The sequence below is a fragment of the Protopterus annectens genome, chromosome 1.part1, assembly GCF_019279795.1.
Source record: "Protopterus annectens isolate FY-2018-M chromosome 1.part1, PAN1.0, whole genome shotgun sequence".
NCBI classification, from domain to species: domain Eukaryota; kingdom Metazoa; phylum Chordata; order Ceratodontiformes; family Protopteridae; genus Protopterus; species Protopterus annectens.
Genome location: NC_056726.1, coordinates 1857742034 through 1857754873, shown reverse-complemented (window position 1 = coordinate 1857754873; position 12840 = coordinate 1857742034). Strand labels below are relative to the sequence as shown.

At 41.4% G+C, this 12840-nt stretch overlaps 1 protein-coding gene across 1 annotated transcript in view; it reads right to left on the bottom strand.

Annotated features, from left to right (window-relative positions):
• Nucleotides 1-12840, bottom strand: part of KIF6 (kinesin family member 6) — a 4303753-nt gene that overhangs the window by 333380 nt on the left and 3957533 nt on the right. The window contains exon 21 of the mRNA XM_044084863.1: nucleotides 5518-5624. Coding sequence (XP_043940798.1) covers nucleotides 5518-5624 — 107 coding nt within the window. The remainder of the gene's footprint in view (nucleotides 1-5517; nucleotides 5625-12840) is intronic.

The following is a 12840-nucleotide window of genomic DNA, read 5'->3' as shown; positions in this document are numbered from 1 at the left end:
CAAGGATGTCTGAGAAGGAGACATCTTCAGAGGGGGACCTCGGGGACCCTTCCGAATCCTCTAAATCGGTATCCGAAGTGACAGACTCAGGGGAGTCAACATGCTTCCTCTTAAATTTCCTCTTTCGAGGGGGCTCCTCTGAATGATCAGGGGAGGCCTTGGAAGAGGAGGACGTGCCCACTGGGGCGACCTGGAGCGCTTTTGGCATCTGGAGGAGGGGCAGAGGCAGACGCAGGCACCATGGGGGGAGGAGTCAAAGAGGCTGATCGTGGGGCTGACTGAGGGGCCAGCACACTTCTCATGATCTCAAAGGCACCCCTTCCCGGCAGAGAAGAAGGCTCAGGCTCCAAAAAGACCGGAACCTGAGAGGGATGGCTCCGAGACCGATGTAGGAGCCGAGCTCACCTGCGCCGAAGCTCTGAGGAGGGAGAATGGGATCAGACAAAGGTCCGATGCCACTCGCCCCCTCGGAACTGACAAGGGAGTCTCGGCGCCCAGATCCCTCCAAGGACAGCGCCATGGAAGTGATCGGAGCCGAAGGAACCAAAAGGGTAGGTATCGGCATCGACGGTTCCACGATCCGAACCCCAACCAGCTCCGGCGCCGAACTCAGGGGATGAGTCAAAGGAGGAACTACTGTAGAGATGGGCAGAGCCGAACCCTGATGAGGGTGGCTGGATAGCATTTTAGCCAGGGCCTGCGATTTCAGAAGTCTGCTCACCACTCTCCCCAAGTCATGGTCAGACAGTCTCGAAGACCGAGAAGAGTGAGATCGGTGACTTCGCTCTGACTGTAATAGAGGCGACCCCGGAGCCGAGTGAATCGACTCTAGGGATGGGGACCTAGAACGCTTTCGGCTCCCTGAAGGTTTCGACACCAGGATCGGAGCCGACTGAGAGGCAGGTACTTCAGTTCCGGCCGGAACCGAAGTCGAAGCAGACGCCACACACGACGACGGCTCCGAGCTGGGAGCCAACGGCTTCGATGGCTTGGAGGGTTTCCCTGGCTGAGTCTTAGCAGGTGACCCTTCAGGTTTTAGTAATCCTCTAAGGATTAACTTATTCCTACACTCCTGCAGGACTCTTGGACTAAAGGTGTAACACACCGAACAAGAGTCCTGCAGGTGTAGGGCGCCCAAGGAGTAGACACAAGAAGTGTGACCATCTGTCAGAGACATCTTCTGACAGCATGAGTCAAACTTCTTGAATCCCAATACCTTAGTATCTCTGGACATCCTGTAAAAAGAAATATCACAGGAAAAAAAGGCCAACAGTACAACAGTAGGTAACAAGTATAAATAACCGTACATACACACAAAAAACAGTTACCACACCTTAACAACACACACACCCTATAACTATAATATATATATATATATATATATATATATATATATATATATATATATATATACTAGAAAAAGTAAAGTACTACAACTATTTCTACCTGAAAACCCTACAAAAGGTATTTTAGAGAACAAGGGTTAGCCTCTAACTAAAACGGCTATCTTGAAGAGAGAAAAAGAGAGGGGGGGGGACTCTCTAACAGTAAAAACGAGTTTTCTAAGGAGATGGGATATATCTAAAACTACACAGAGACAATAAGTACTAAAACTACTATAATAAAGACTAAACACTAACTATTTATATGAAAAAAATCAAAAGACAAAAATACGACCTGAGCCAGCAAAAGCAACCTCGTAGCAGAAGCGGCAAATGAGATCTGGGGATCTAGTGCCAGGCATTGTGGGATATGGAGAGGCCTCGAGCCAGTAAATAGCTCTCGAGCTTTAGAAGATGGCCTAGTCGGAGCCGAGGATCGGCTCCGAACCCAACCAGCAAGAATGAAGGCGAGATAGACAACTTAACATCAAACAATATAAAGTGGGGGGCTTCACACCCCACACTCCCCAATGTGGGGGACTGTGCCTCCACCCCCCTAACTAAATATAATAACTCCAAGATCACAGTACAGTGGGGAAAAGGGCAGATGTAAAACAACGGGCAACCGATTTCTTTCCCTTGGAAAGAAATTGATGACGTGGCCATTCGCTGAAGTGGCTGTTCGACACATGTGTTGATGAAGACATTGTTGACATTCTGAACGGTCGAGGTTATAATATAGACCCTCTTGGGGTGGGTTGAGGGAAGGTGTCGCTCGTCCCTCTCTTACACAGATGACAAGCAGATGGGGTATTTCGTTCAGATGCTTTAATAATTAGAAACACATCAGGATGGATAGCAGCATCATAAAATATAAACAAAATGATTAACAGCCAGACCTTGCAGACATACATGCTTACATTTCAACAGCTTACTACAAAATGGCAGTCAGGCTCACACATGCTCAGTATTTATACACTTGTGCAAGCCCTTAAATAGCTTCTTAAAGGTACATACACACACACTGATCTACAGAAGGGAAGTCTGAATGAGGAGGTCAAACCTAGAATCAGAGCGGCTGCAGCCAACTGGCATAGAGCATTAAAAATGGTAAGTGACAGAAGAATGTCAAAGAAGAAGCTGAATACTAAGGTGCACAGAACAGTAATGTGACTAGTATGGTAAAGAAACAGGGCAATAAAGGCAGAGCAGTTGAGGAAGCTGGAGGTGATGGAGATGATATGCCTGAGATGGAGTGTAGAATGCATACTCTGGGGCAGATTAAGAAATGAGGACATCAAACCAAAAGCACAAGTAGTTCCAATTGCAGAGGATGATAAAGAAAACAGATTACAGTTGTTCAGGCACATGTGCAGAAAGTAGAATACATACAATTGTGTGAAGAAGATTTGGGACAGACAGGAAGAAGGCAAGATGAAACAAGGATATCCAGTAAAGAGACAGATGGATCATATGACAGAAGACCTGTAACAGTCAATAATGACGGTCAAAGAAAGTAGGAGAGTGGCACTGAATAGAAAGAGATGATGAACGCTGAACTGACACCCAACCCCCATGTAGAAAATGGGGAAAAAAGGGGTTGATGAAGATGATAATTTATATATGTATTAGGGTATATATATATATATATATATATATATATATATATATATATATCTTTCAACAGTGTCAAGTTGCATAATTCTTCATAAAACAGTCAGTTTAAATGTGTTCCTATATCTATGTGTATGCCATACATCTTAGTAATCAAGAGTCTACTTTGTTGTGAAAGAGGAGTCATACATTCCGCACTGTGGTGTGACCTCAGAGTTGGTATATATGTATATTGATCAAGGGATATGGCATTGCAGACAGGCTTGGCTCCCCCTGCAAAAAATGTCTAATGAACCTTTTTCTGGTAAATTAAAAATTTTCAGCACTGAAGTTTGATCACTTTTGGTTACATAGTTCTAGCACTTGCCATTTTTTTTTTCTTAATTTCAATACCTTGAGATTTTGGGTTCATTATTATTAATCTCGAGATTCTGATATTTCGAAATTAAGAAGTGGACCCGTATGTAGATGCAGATTTACTTATTTATTTATTTTATTTAAACATTTGTTTAATGGGAAAGACTGACTTGGAACAAAGCCGATTTTCAGCAGAGGCCTGTGGAGAAATGTAGGAGGAAATCGGAGCATGCGGAGGAAACCCACATAAATGTAGGGAGGGCATGTAGACTCCGCACAGAAGGCACCCCAACCAAAAATTGATCCGGAGAACCTCTTGCTGTGAGGCAACAATGTTAACTGCTGCACCACTGCGCCATCCAAATATACATTTATATCTCCAGAGATACAGAAATACACCCACAAAGACTAAACCACTTCAACATATAACTACACACACACACACACACACACACACACACACACACACACACACACACACAAACAAGCAAGCACACACACACACACACACACACACGAGAGAGTGAGAAAGAAAATATGTCTGTACTGGTGATTTTTGATGAGAAGGTCACTGACCAGTCTGACTTTGATGAAAGGGATGACATCCAGAGCTATGACATCAAAAGCACAATTAAAGTATGTGTGTGTGTGTGTGTACACACACACACACACACACACACACACACACACACACACATGAAATAACAATGCAAACTGTGCTTCTTTTTATGGCCCCTGTACTGAAAAGACCTACGTTGTTTAATAAAACCAATTTTACAGTTTTCATGCTTGCATAACTATGAAGTCACTTCCAGGGCTACTTCGAAGTTAGGTGGGGCAACTGCCTTACTCTTGTCATACAACTATTTTATTTGCATCATAATTTGTACTTTCCATAAACTCCTTTTCAAATTTTAGTCTATTTGCAGCTATGATTTTATGTAAATATTATGTATTAATTGGAGCTTTTCTCCCCGGGCCACCGCTGAAAAAGGACCTATGTCCAGTTGGCCTTTTCCAGTAAACAAATGTAAAATAAAAATAAAATAAAGTAAATAATAATTAAATGTTATGAATGCCCTGTGATAGGAGTGGATAAGCTGTCTAGAACTACTTTTCAGACACACTTCTTCACAACTTAGTTCTGCTCATATTACATAAAACAGCCACAGAGAAATATAAAAGCAGCTAATGCCATACAGTGAAAAGATAGTGATTTTATGGTGTGCTAAATAATAATCCACGTTTCATTCACCACATACTGCTGTGTTGTGAGGGGGTACACAAAGTGATAATCACAACAATGGCAGCTGATAGGTTGAAATATGAATTCAAATTAATCCTGACCACAAAGAAAACTTATAAAGCCATCTAATAATTTCCAGAGGGATCTCAAACTCAAATGATAATGAGGACTAATGGAAAACTAGCAAAGTCAGCCTAGTTTCACAATTTGCAAAACAAAAAGAAAGTGCAGCTTAGAATGTAATGTAATACCTTCATTCACCCAGACTTGTGCATGTTTGAGGGCTGCTTCAGGTCTGATGGCTGTGAATTTATGAACCCAAATTATAAGCAGTGCATTCAAGTTTTGTGGCAACAATCTCAAAAAAATGGAAACATAATTCTGAACAATGTGATACTGCATTTTACATTCTATCCATCTGCTTTGCAAGTTTATTTACATGATACTGTACTGAAAGGAGTATATGCTAAACAAGAGTCATTCCCCAAAGCAGTAACATCAATTTGGCATGGCTCATCTTAAAATAATACACTTTGTTAGTGCCTCTTTAGCTATGTTTTGAAGCTTTTCAAAGTTTTGTTTAGACATATTTTAACCACAAATGATCTGCACATTTGTCTACTGCGAGACACATCAACTGTCCTTGTGGCACCGAGTAAAAACAAATCCTACTAAATTGAAAGATAATGCAGTGTACTGTTATTAGGTTTTTAAGTTTATTCTCCTTAAAAAGAAAACATAGACAACATTTTAAATTACTCTCACTTACAAACTTTTGAAATCAATCTCATGAGTAAACAGCAACAAATGTGTTTTTCTTTAAGACAGATTCTAATAAGATATTCATAAACATTTAAGACAGATTCTAATAAGATATTCATAAACAATACATGTGTTAAGAAGACAATTATCACTTACCTTTTCTCTGCATGAGGTTCTGCCTAGCTTTAACAAAAGCCAGAATATCTGCATCTGTCTGGCTATCTCCTGTTAGTGGAATAGAGCCTTCTGGACTCACAGGGGGTCTGCAAAAGTAAGAAGTCCATAGGTGAGAGAATATAAGAATGAATATTTTTCTGAGTAAAAATATACAAGAAAAATAGTTTAAAACATACACATAAATACATATTAAACACATACACAGACACAAACATATTAGTTAAATAACACAAGTAAAAATAGGAGGCACAATCTGGAGAAGCAATAATGTTTGGACCATGATGGGGGCTTCGTAGCTAAAAGGATTAAGCTCTTAAGTGAAAAACTCAACAGTTCCCTTTCGTGTGGCTCTTGACAGTCTAGCTGTAATGACACCAGTAAGGTGTGTTGGAGGTATTGGGTTCAAGTCCTAAAAGAGTGCTATTATTATCATTTCACTTCTGTGATTCTAACAGTGCCTGAGTAGAGGACTTTTTCAGTATTTGTGCAAGTGTAATCTGTTAGCAGCTAACAGTTGTTGACCATCCAGTAAGCACATTAACCTCATCATTGAATGAATAACTTAGCCTACTTAACTATTATGCATTTTTTTGTTTTTGTGTTGGACTAGCTTACATCCAATGTGTTTATTTGTATTTGCTGACAGGGAAAGTCTAAATGAGCAAATCCCATTTTCAGCGGGTCCCCAAGGAGAAAAGCTCCATCAAAGTACATTTATATTAACATTTGCATTTAGACAGTTTTCAAGAAAAAGCTCAGTTACATTTCGCAGAAAAAAACCAGTTACAAGACAGGTATATACAGTAAAGTATTTACATCAATGTGTAAAAGTGTATACAGTTTTTAGTAGCTCTAAATTTTTGAAGGAAGTAAATGGATTTATACTTTAGAAAATGAGACAAAGTTGTAGCACTGGGTGTATCAAGCATTGCAAGGAAGTACATATATTTTGAGAATATAGCTAGAGTTTAATATGCGGTAGATGAGATAAGAAGTTAGAAAAGATTGAAGTGAAAAAAGGGAGAGAGAAAGAGGTGTGTACAACTGGAAAGGAAGTAGGTTAAGATGGGGTAGAAAGAGGGAGGAAATGCTGGTACATTGGAGAGTCAGCCTTTCAGAGCTTTACTTGAAAGGCTCACCCAGACTCCGCTACACTTTGCTGTGAGGGAAAGGTTAGTTTGCTTTTTATTTGTTGTATTACTTTATTGCCTTTTTCTATTTTGAATACTGTGATTTGTTTTATTTCCCTTGTGTTTTACTTGTATTCTGCTTTTAACTGCATATTAAAACCTGAAAAGAGACCACAACTCTGTCTCTTGTGAGACAGGCAGAAATTAGTACAGGTCACTTAAGGTTAATCATCTGTGAAATGAGGGGGTGGAACTAGAAACTAAACCTTCTATTTAAGGGGTAAAATAAAACATTTCAGAGCTTTACTAGAAAGGTGCACCCAGACTCTGCTACACATTGGTGTGAGGGAAAGGTTAGTTTGCTTTTTATTTGTTGTATTGCTTTATTGCCTTTTTCTATTTTGAATACTTTGATTTGTTTTATTTACCTTGTGTTTTACTTGTATTCTGCTGTTAACTGCATATTAAAACTTGAAAAGAGACCACAGCTCTGTCTTTTCTGAGTCAGGAAGAAATTAGTACAGGTCAATAGATTAGGTCAGTTAAGGTTAATCATCTGTGACTGAGGGGGTGGAGCTAGGAACTAAACCTTCTATTAAAGGGGTAAAATAAAACATTTCAGAGCTTTACTAGAAAGGCTCACCCAGACTCTGCTACACTTTGCTGTGAGGGAAAGGTTAGTTTGCTTTTTATTTGTTGTATTACTTTATTTCCTTTTTCTATTTTGAGTACTGTGATTTGTTTTATTTACCTTGTATTTTACTTGTATTCTGCTTTTAACTGCATATTAAAACTTGAAAAGAGACCACAGCTCTGTCTCTTGTGAGTCAGGCAGAAATTAGTACAGGTCAATAGAACAGGTCAGTTAAGGTTAATCATCTGTGAACTGAGGGGGTGGAGCTAGGAACTAAACCTTCTATTTAAGGGGTAAAATAAAAAAATTCAGAGCTTTACTAGAAAGGCTCACCCAGACTCTGCTAGGCTTTGCTGTGAGGGGAAAGGTTAGTTTGCTTTTTATTTGCTGTATTACTTTATTGCCTTTTTCTATTTTGAATACTGTGATTTGTTTTATTTACCATGTGTTTTACTTGTATTCTGCTTTTAACTGCATATTAAAACTTGAAAAGAGACCAGAGCTCTGTCTCTTGTGAGTCAGGCAGAAATTAGTACAGGTCAATGGAAAGTACAGTTGTGTACACTTACCATAAATGTAGATGTTCGAGTGTATTCACTGTTGCAGTCATTACATTTGGTTAATCTGCTGGCAGGTTGCCCTCAGTCGGCCTGATTAACAAAGTCTTGTGTCCTGTGTCAGTTGCTGTCCCTTCTTCCATGACGTCAGGTCATCAGGGGTACAAAACATACACCCAACGCCATTACATCAGTTTTTCTTGCCCCAGATGTCAGGTGCCCCCAAAATGGGGAGCACAATATATATGTATATATAATTAGAAACACAACATTATACCTCCAAACAAAAGCAAATGCACCAAAAAGGCTTTTAAGCATAGTAAATGAAAAAAAGAGGTATAGTAAAAGAAAAACAGGGGGTTGGAGGGAGGGTAACCAGGACTGCAAAAGTGAATACACTCGAACATCTACATTTATGGTAAGTGTACACAACTGTACTATGTTCATCGTGTTTCACTGTTGCAGTCATTAAATTTGGGTAGATTCCCAAAGCTAAGGTTGGGAGGATGGATTTATACAGCATTAGGCCCTGCAAAACAGCAGTGGCAAAGCCAGCTCTGGATTCAGAGAAAATTGGTAAGTGATAATGCTTGGTGAAAGTATGAACTGAACTCCAGGTAGCAGCTTCTAGAATATTCCTAGTAGGAACACCTCTGAGAAAGGCTGCTGAAGTAGATGCAGCCCTGGTGGAAAGAGATCTGATCCCCTGGGGGATAGGTTTTCCATGGTGATTCTAACAGAAATGAATGCAATGGCTTATCCATTTAGAAGTAGTTTGCTTTGAAATAGCCTTCCCCTCTGCCCCTGCAGCAAATGCTACCAGCAGTTGTTCAGCTTTTCTTCGAGATTTAGTCCTGTCCAAGTAGAATCTAAGTTGTCTGTGTACATCCAATGAATGCAGAATCCGCTCTTCCTTGTTCTGTGGATTGGGAAAGAAAGTTGGCAAATGAATGGACTGATTAAGAACCGCACTGGATACCACCTTAGGCATGAATTATAGACTGGTCCTGAGTGACACCCTGTCCGCATGAAAGATGATGAGAGGCTCCACTGCCATAAGGGCCTGTAATACAGATATCTTTCTAGCTGAAGTGATTGCTAAAAGGAAGGCTGCTTTCCAGGAAAGAAATGTTAAGTCTGCAGATGCAGTTGGCTCGAAAGGAGGTAGAGTGAGTTTCTCCAATACAAAGTTAAGGTCCCAGGCAGGGGTTGGAGCTCTCCTGGGTGGCCTCAAGGTTTTGGCCCCTCTGAGATACTGCTTTAGAAGAGGATGAGAGAAGGGGGGGGGTCTGTGCTGTAATGAGCTGAAATGACTGAGGCATGGATTTTTATGGAAGAAAAAGACAGGCCCTTGTGAAGCATCTCAGTTAAGTATTGCAAAATCTGAGGTAAATTGGGCATTGCTGTACTCATCCCTTAAGAATGATTCCAGGTACAGAATCTTTTCCATTTGTCAGCATAAGATTTTCTAGTACTAGGTCTTCTCGCCTCCAAAATTACATCCATCACAAGTTTGCTGAGGGATGCTAAGGGGGAATTTAAGTGATTAGCCAAGCTGCAAGATTCAATGTTTGGAGCTGAGGGTGCAGAATTTGGTTCTACTGCTGAGACAGTAAGGAAGGTGTCTGAGGCAGGTGGCATGGAGAAATGTGTGACACACTGCGCAGGAGTGGGTACCAGTGCTGGTGAGCCAGTCTGGAGCAATCAAAATCATTTTTTTGTTTGTCCTGTTTGACTTTTAGTAGAACTTTGGAAAGCAGAGGCAGAGGGGGAAAGGCATAGACTGATAGGTTTTTCCAGCTGAAGGACAGAGCATCCACTTTCCAGGCTTTTTTGTGATGAGTTCTTGTGCAAAATTTGCCCAACTGGTAGTTCTGGGGTGAGGCAAAAAGATCTATGCCTGGGCTCCCCCATTTGCATGCCAACATGTTGAAAATCAGTGGTTCCAGTTTCCATTCATGAGGGTCCATGAGATTTCTACTAAGTTCATCTGCCAGAACATTCTGTTTTCCTGGCAGGAATTGAGCTTGTAGTTGTACTTGGTAGCTCAAAACCGTGTTCCACAATGCCATGGTTAGTCTGCAGAGAGCGTAGGAATGTGTACCCCCCCCGCTTGCTTATGTACCACATAACCATGGTGTTGTCCGTCTTTATCAGTAATTGTCCTGGATGAAGGTAGTCCTTGAAGGCTGTTAGTGCATTCTGTACAGCTAGCATTTCTTTTTGATTGATATGAAGGTGCATTTGATTTGGGCTCCATTTGCCCTGAATGCACTTCCCTGCCAGATGAGCCCCCCATGCATAGTCTGATGCATCTGTAGTTAGGGTTTGGGCGGCAGGGGGTGGTGTGAATGGCATTCCCTTGTTTTGGTGGCAGGCCTCTCCCCACCATAGGAACTCTAGGTGCAGGCAAGGTATGATAGGAATCATTGTTTCCAGGCTGTGACAATGTTGACTCTATAAACTTTTTAAGTACCACTGAAGTTTCCTCATATTCAGTCTTGCATATGGAAATAGAAGAATGCAGGAGGCCATGAACCTCAAGGCTTGCAGTATTTGCCTTGCAGATAGCAGGGTTTTTCTGGCCACCTGCTTGAAGTAAGTCACCAAATTAATTTGCTTTTCTGGCATAAGGAAAGCCATCTTGGCAGTTGTATTCAAGCTTGCACCCAGGAATGTAATCTTTTGAGAGGGTACCAGTTGAGATTTCTTTTCGTTTATGGTGTACCCTAGACAGGTTAGAACTCTTTTTACAAACGCCAGATGTTTTAGAAGAATTGCCTGGTTTTCTGCCTGAATTAGACAATCATCCAGGTATGGATATATTTGAATATTTTCTTGCCTGCAAAATGCAATTACTAGAGCCAGGCACTTTGTGAATACCCTGGGAGCAGTAGGCAAGCCAAAGGGCAGTGCAGAGAACTGATAATGCATGCAGCCTGCTTTGAAGTGTAGGAATCTTCTGCAAGATTCCCTGATTGGGATATGCAGGTAAGCCTCTTTTAAGTCGAGAGTTGCCAACCAGGCATCCTTGCCTTGCATAGGAAGTAACTGGTGAAGAGTCAGCATCTTGAATTTTGGAATGTCCAGAAAGGTGTTTAGAGTAGACAGGTCCAGAATTGGATACCATGATTTGTCTTTTCTGGGTACCAGAAAAAGTCTGGAATAGAAACATTGTCCCTTTTCTTCTTCTGGTACTAGTTGAATAGCCCCCATGTTTAGGACGGAATTACTTATTTCTGAGCCTCTGCCCATGGATTTGGGGGCAGGTCTGGCCACCTGTTTGGAGTTGGTAGCATGTGGAAATGAAATCTGTATCCCTGGGACACTATATTTAAATCCTATTTGTCCTGAGTTATAAGTTGCCAGTTTCTTGACTGAAGAGCCAGTCCCCCCCCCCCCACAAAGGGGTAGGGGAAATAGGTAAGTGCTTGGTAATTTCAAAGGGAAGTCATTGAGACTTTTTACCATAGGGTGGTGCCTTGTTGTTTCCAGATTTGGAAGTGGAAGCACCCCATTGCTTAGTTCTGAAAGTCCCTTGGGACTGAAACCTGGTGCTTTTGGAATGTCTGGGTTTGGCCGTAGTGGCTCTGGGAGGAGCTGGAAAGGACCAGTTCTTAGTAGGCCAATGCCTACTAAATCTAGGAGGTTGCACTTGTAAGAAATCTTTCACAGTTTGCATAGATTTAGCTTTATCTTCCATCTTTTTTAGAACTTCTTCAGTCCTACTGTAAAGGAGCATCCAACAGTTTTGCTTTAACATGATCAGGCAGAGATTGCTCCTTAAGCCAAGCATGCCTTCTAAGCACAGACCCAGTAACAGCAGCCCTATAAGAGGCCTTTAAAGAATTAAAACCACATTGCAAAGTATGTTTTACAACTTGTTCAGCTGAATGCAATAAATCCTGCAAATCTTTATTCTCCACACAGTCAGAAATCAACATCATTTTCTGTTTAAGCAGTCCTATGATATGCTGTTGATATTTTAGCATATGAAACTGACAGTTTAAAGCCCTGATCGCTAAGGTTGCAGAAGTATAAACATTTTTACCCCATCTATCCAGTGCCCTGGAGTCTCTATCAGAAGGGGTAGGAGTTTTAGCAGTAGAAGCCTTAATGCCCTTGGGCCACTGAGAAATGGTTTCAGGGTCGGCAACAGGATTTTTAAAAATTAATTTGTGGGAATCAGGAACCCTGTAGTACCTGCCTGGTTTGCTAGGGGCTGGAGGCAAGGAATCAGGGGCCATACTGGATTCCAAAAACATATCATCAATAATATCTAGTACAGGAGGTATAGCCAAAGGCTTATGCTGAGGAAGAAGAAGGAAATCCCTAAGCCTCTTTTTGGATTCAGAGAAATCCTAACTTTCCCAGTGGAAATGCTCCCTTAAGGTATGTAAAGTTTCCCCAAAAGAGAAATCCTCAGGCGGAGAAGCAGAGGGAATGGAATCCTCTGCATCAGAGTCCTCATAAGTAGGTATGGACAAATCCAGATCATTAGAAGATTCAGAAGAAACAGAGTCCTGTTCAGAGGATTCATAGTCAAATTCAGTCCTAGGCCTCTTTGGGGGGGGGGGGGGGATTGACTACCCCTGATTAGAGTAATTAAATTTTCAGCCATTTTGATCATTTGCTTTTTAGGCATAGGGGCCTGAACATGTGGCCTGAGCGTTGTTTTTTTAGATACAGATAAAGATTTAGGCCTTAGCACTGAAGTTGGAGTCAGTTTAATATGCAAGTATCTTTTCCTGTATACACCTTCAGAAGCCGGTGCCTGCTCAGCGGCTCCGGACCCATCCAAGGTAGAGACATCCGTGGGTTCCATATGTGAAGCATCTTGCGGCATACCGGACTCTGAATGGGTGTCAGTAGAGGCCTGCGAATCAAAAGTAGTGGGTATCAGGGTCTGCGAAAGCACCTCACTGAGTACCGGCAAACTGGCAACTGGCTTAGGAGAAGCGTCGTCGGCAGTTTTGGACCT